The 5,490-nt window shown below is 45.0% G+C and overlaps 2 protein-coding genes across 2 annotated transcripts in view; both read right to left on the minus strand.

Moving 5' to 3' along the window:
* Positions 1–2,661, minus strand: part of TNFRSF4 (TNF receptor superfamily member 4) — a 17,160-nt gene extending 14,499 nt beyond the window's left edge. Inside the window, exons 1-3 of the mRNA XM_017825691.1 lie at positions 2,417–2,661; positions 317–439; positions 1–48 (exon numbers count right to left, since the gene is read on the minus strand). Coding sequence (XP_017681180.1) covers positions 1–48; positions 317–439; positions 2,417–2,555 — 310 coding nt within the window. The 5' untranslated portion in view covers positions 2,556–2,661. The remainder of the gene's footprint in view (positions 49–316; positions 440–2,416) is intronic.
* Positions 2,662–3,930: 1,269 nt separating this feature from the next.
* The window catches only part of SDF4 (stromal cell derived factor 4), an 11,528-nt gene continuing 9,968 nt past the window's right edge, over positions 3,931–5,490 (minus strand). Inside the window, exon 7 of the mRNA XM_017825802.1 lies at positions 3,931–5,266. Within this exon, the coding sequence (XP_017681291.1) occupies positions 5,090–5,266 (177 nt within the window). The 3' untranslated portion in view covers positions 3,931–5,089. The remainder of the gene's footprint in view (positions 5,267–5,490) is intronic.

Below are 5,490 nucleotides of genomic sequence, written 5' to 3' on the forward strand. Positions count from 1 at the left end.
CCCTGTCCGAGGTCTTCTCACACTTCTTCACCTCCACGCTCCCGCTCCCTAAAAAAAAAAAAAAAAAGGATTAAAAAGCAAGTGAGAGACAAGACATAACACTGAGAGAGAACACAAATTAATTCCCCACCGTGTGTGGAAACACCTGCAGGGAACAGAGAAGAACCCTGCAGGGTTTTCAGGCCCCACCATGAGCACAGAGCAGGAGGGATCAGACATTGGCACAACCCAGACTCTGGGTGGGAGGTGAGAAAGCAAACAGAGACTGATTCTTCCTGACTTTGTGGGAGGAAATGCCCCCCTGCCAGTGCCTTACTGGTGTTGCAGACTGTGCAGCTGTTGCAGAAGCTGTGGTGGTGCTCACTGCTGAAATATTCATCCTGGCAGGGGATACACTCCGTGTCTGCCGTGGCCGTGCAGCGGTTCCTCATCCTCTCCCCTAAAACAGGGATCACAGAGCACACGCTGCTTGGGATCACCACAAAACCCTCTTTTCCCCCCCCATTTTCCCCCCTGAATTAGGATTTTCATTTTCACAGGGTAATGCATTTTCATCCATTAGGACAAAACAATACCCTGAGTGTGACGGTCCCACTTCCAGCTCTGCCTGAGAACACTCGGCGGGTTTAGACATCCCAGCATCCCAAAAAACTCTGACCCACAGCACTGGGAATGAGCAGCTGAAGTGGGATAAAAAGGGCCTGAGAACTGAGGCAATGATTCTCCCAGCAGATCCCAAATATCCCTTCTCCAGACCACTTTTCCACGTAGTTTGGGCACCTCAGTTTGCAGCCAGTGCCCGGAAAAAAAGGCTGAGGCTTCGTGCCCCAAATAATTCTCCCAACAGATCCCAAATATCCTTTCTCCAAACCACCTTTCCATAGGGTTTGGACATCTCAGTTTGCAGCCAGTGCCCGGAAAAAAAGGCTGAGGCTTCGTGCCCCAAATAATTCTCGCAAGAGATCCCAAATATCCTTTCTCCAAACCACCTTTCCATAGAGTTTGGATATCTCAGTTTGCAGGCAGCAGCAGGAAAAAAGGCTGAGGTTTCATTCCCCAAATGGTTCTCCCAGCAGATTCCAAATATCCCTTTCCCCAGACCACTTTTCCATGTGGTTTGGACATCTCAGTTTGCAGCCAGCAGCAGGAAAAAAGGCTGAGGTTTTGTGCCCCAAATAATTCTCCCAGTAGATCCCAAATATCCCTTCCCCAGACCACTTTTCCATAGGGTTTGGGCATCTCAGTTTGCAGGCAGAGGCAGGAAAAAAAGCAGGGTTTTAGCACAGCAATAAGTTTGACTTCCAGTGTAGTACAATGGCTTTGTGACAGAACCTGCCTTCCTTCAGGAGTTAAATATATATATTTATACATAAATAATGCAATTCAGCCCAAATAACCCCAAACAGGGACAAAAATGCTTGTTCCCTTCATTTTGCTTCCCCATTTTCCCGCCTGCAGGTGAATGAGCATCAAGGTTCTTGCTCACTCTAATTCTGTTTTATTGAGGGCTGAGTGGCAAAATTAGGATTATTAGGGAGCATAATATGTGCAATAAATGACATTTTTACTATCTACAAGAGGAAGAGACTGTGAAGAAACGTTTCCCCAACAGCAGCACATTTTCTAACAATGCAAAAACCTGATAAGAGGGTTTTTTTTCAGTTTAAGGGGGAAGAAAATGTGAGAGATAAAGTGTTATTTATCTGTCTCTGCCCACAAACGTGCCTTGAGTTCACAAACACTCAGATTCTAAAGAATTTTGAGAATAACGCCACAAACTGCCTCAAAACTTAAGATTAAAGGCTGATTTTAGCCCAGTGAATCAAGTATTTTTCTTTAAAAAAAAAAAAACTCACCTTGTTGCACTTTGCTGATCTCTGTGATCCAAGAACATTGATTTTTTTTTCCCCTTAAAAAACCCACCAGTAACAGGAGTAATATAAACTCTGCCACAAAGGAAAAAAGCTTAAAAAAACCATCTTTAGCAACAGAATTAGAAATTTTTGTTGTTATCTGAGACTTCTGAGGTTCTTTATGTGATAAAGGACAATAACACAAATGCCACCACTTTTTTTTTTTCCTGACAACACTCCCAAAGTGAAAACGCCCTTGACTGACACATTAGTGACACAGAAATTAGAGAATAAAAGGCAGATTCCTAAATTTTGTATGTTACAGAAAGAAAAAAAAAATCTGAAAGATTTTTTATGCCATAGAAGGATTTATCTGATTTCATGTTATAGAAAGAAAAAAAGCTCCTCGCCAAATTTTCTCTACGTTATCCTTCCTCCAGCCTTAAATATATCCTTGTATACATTGAAATAAATCCTGATATCCTGAAATATTCCTAGAAAGCTGGTTTACACATTTATATATTTGATAGAATAAATAAGATTTCCCAGAGAACCCGACTTACCCGGGGCACAGTCGCTGCAGCATTTATCCCGGTACGGATATTGGCGTTCCCTGCATTCCAATCCCCGGGAATTGGGAACAGCGACCAGCAGGAGCAAGAAAACAGCAGGAGAATTCCCCCCTGGACGTGCCATAACCATCCCAGCCCGGTTTGGGTGCTCGGGGAGAAGCGATTTCGCAGCCCCGGGGCCACCAGAGCAAATTGATATTTCGGGCGCTGGGAAATTCCCGGCGAGTTTTCCACGCCCCCTTCCTTCTTCCCACCCCCCCCTTTCCTTCTTCCCACACCACCCCGAGCCCCGGGGAGGGTTTTTTTCTTTTTTTTTTGTGAAGTTCATCACCGAAAAGATTCACAGGCAGGAAGGTAAGATGCTGAATTGCATTTTGAGGAGGTTTCTATTCTTAGCTCTCCACGTGGCGACTCCAAAAGAGCGGCAAAGGCCAGGCTGGGAACGCCAGGAAAAAGCAGGAAAAGCAGGGATGGAAGAGGCTGAGCAGCTCCCTGGCATCGCAGCCGTGCCCCCACCCGACACCAACAGGCAGAAAAAGCAGGGAACACCTTAAGAATTATTAAATTTAATTGTTTGGTCTCTCAGAATTTGACTCCTTTGGGCAAGGAATGAAATTTTCGGGCTTCCCGAGACTGGAGCGAAGACGTCCCACAGGGAGCAAATCTCTGATTTAGGCTTAATTTAGATTAAAAACCACAGCCAGGCTTCCCAAGTCACATCCAGAGGTGCCGAGGAGACTTGCTTGGAAGGCCAGGAATTCTGGAATTGCAGTTTTCCTGCAGGCTTTGGGAAGGCTGAACGGCGACGTCACGGTGGGATTTATCCGGAGCTGCCGCTTTCTCTTTTCTCTCCTAAATTTCTGGGAGAGGCAAAACAGCAACTGTTTTACTACTTCTCCCGTTTTTCCAAGGATTTGGGAAGACAACCCCTATGGAAAAGAAGTTAGAGCTTGAAATCTTTCTTTCCAAAAGTCCCCTTTCCCTGCTCACTGCAGGCAGGGAGCAGCCAAAGCTCTGCCCATTTCGGGATCATCCCGAGCCCAACAGAAATTATTAATATCAAATACAAAATAGAAAAACACAGATAAAATACCTGAATTCTTAAAAAGAAGTTTCCTGACGAACTGGAATAGTTTGAACCTAACATTCCAAGCCAGAAATAACCTCGTGGATCCCTTTTCCAAGGGGTTCCCTGCTCATGTTGTCAGGTTAATTAAGGTGGTTTAAGCATCATCTAATTCCCAAATTTTAATGATCTTGGCATATATTAACAGCTAAAGTTCAGGACATACATTTATCAACAGATATTACTAAAATTTCTGTCTTTAAGCTCGTTTTAATGAGAGGTTATCAATGGAATTTATCCCTCTCTTCCATTTTTAAAATTGTATTTTAATTTCTCTCTTCCCAAGGGTTTCGTTTTTCCCCACAAACCTGAACCCAGCACCGTTTCCAAAGGGAGAAAAATATTTAATAGGGAAAAAAAAAAAAAGAAAAAAGAGAGATATGGATATAAAAAGACTCTTATACAAGCCATTTAATAAAACAAACAAACAAAAAAATAAAGAATAAAGAGAAGGAAGAGTGAAACAGAACCAGCAACACTTATATTTACATTATATTAAGAGAATAAATTTAATCAAATATAACATCTCACTTGCAGGAACCCTTCAGAAAGAGGGGTTTTCTTTTTCTTTACAGTAAAGATGGAACCAGAGTAAAAATAACTGTTCTATTTTTGCAGGAGTGGACGTGAGCCAAGATGCTCTCCGAGATTTACCCAGAGCCAGGCTGATCCAAGGGCTTCCCAAGCAAAGCCTGGAATTCCTCCCCTTCAGCACCTGCAGTTCAGCTCCAATTTGCAGAGAGACAAGTGATTTTCCCAGTCTGAGCAGGGAGTTTTAAGTCCAGGAGCCATCACACCCCTCAGGGCAATCCCACTGCTCTGGGAAACTTTCCCCCCTTGGTTTCGTTTTAGAGCAAAAATCTGATTTTTTTTTTTCCAGCCATAATTTGAATTCTCCCCCATCTCCCCCCAACACAAAGCCTGTCGTGCTACAACCAGGTTTATTTTTAGGTAGACGCAAAAAAGCTTCTGTGGAACCTTTAAAATGAATTCCTCCCCACGGTCCTGAAGGATAATTGAGTGATGGGGGGAAAACTTGGATTAAATTCCCAACTAGGCTGAGAAAACACTGGGAGATCAGTGGAATATCCCGTGGGTGTTCCCAGGAGGTCAGAACACGCCTTGGAACCGCCACTCCCTTCCCAAAAACCCCACATCTCCCTGTTATCTGGGATTCCCAGGGATCAGCAGCTACGAGGGCAACGAGTGAAACATTTCAGAAGCCTCCCCCAAACACCATTTGCCGAACTTCAGCTGGAATTCCTGCCCAATCCAGGGGGAACTGAGGCATTCCAGGACCTCTCCCACTCTTCCTGGCCTGGTTTCCCCTCACCCCAAAGGCAGCAAGATCCCGTGGACGGACGGAAGGTTGGAAGTCTGGGACAACACACCGGAGGCAAAGGACACAGATTAGCAGCAAAGGAACTTTCTGTCTGTTTTGGGGGCTTGGATTTATTCCTTTTTTTCCCCCCTCTCTCTCTCTTTTTTTTTTTTTGAAAGCCAGAAAGTGCTTGAGAGCTCTGGAGGAGCGAGCAGGGTCAGAATTCCTCGTGGACGTTGCGGGCGTAGTCCATGAGTTTGCTGCCGGTGAAATATTCGCTGTATTTCAGGATCTCCTCCAGCTCCAGGTGGTGGTTTTGATTCTCATCTGCCACTGCAATCATCTGCTTGGCCTCGTTGAGGGCGTTGTACTCGTTCATGGGATCCATGTATTCCTAAAAAACGGGGAAGAGCAGCGTTGGAATTTGCTTTCCCACAGGGCGGAACGAGGAGCTTCGGCTCCGGGTGAACTTCACCGACACGGCCCTTCCCAAATCCTGGGAAAAGCTCCTGGCACGGATCTCCAGGAGCCAAGAACGCTGTCCCAGCCCTTTTTCCTCTCACTGCTCCCTGGGCTGATCCAGCAGAAATCCAGGTTTTTCTCAGCTTATGCCAATAC

This window comes from Lepidothrix coronata, unplaced genomic scaffold (genome assembly GCF_001604755.1).
Source record: "Lepidothrix coronata isolate B3197 unplaced genomic scaffold, Lepidothrix_coronata-1.0 Scaffold122, whole genome shotgun sequence".
Taxonomy (NCBI): Eukaryota; Metazoa; Chordata; class Aves; order Passeriformes; family Pipridae; genus Lepidothrix; species Lepidothrix coronata.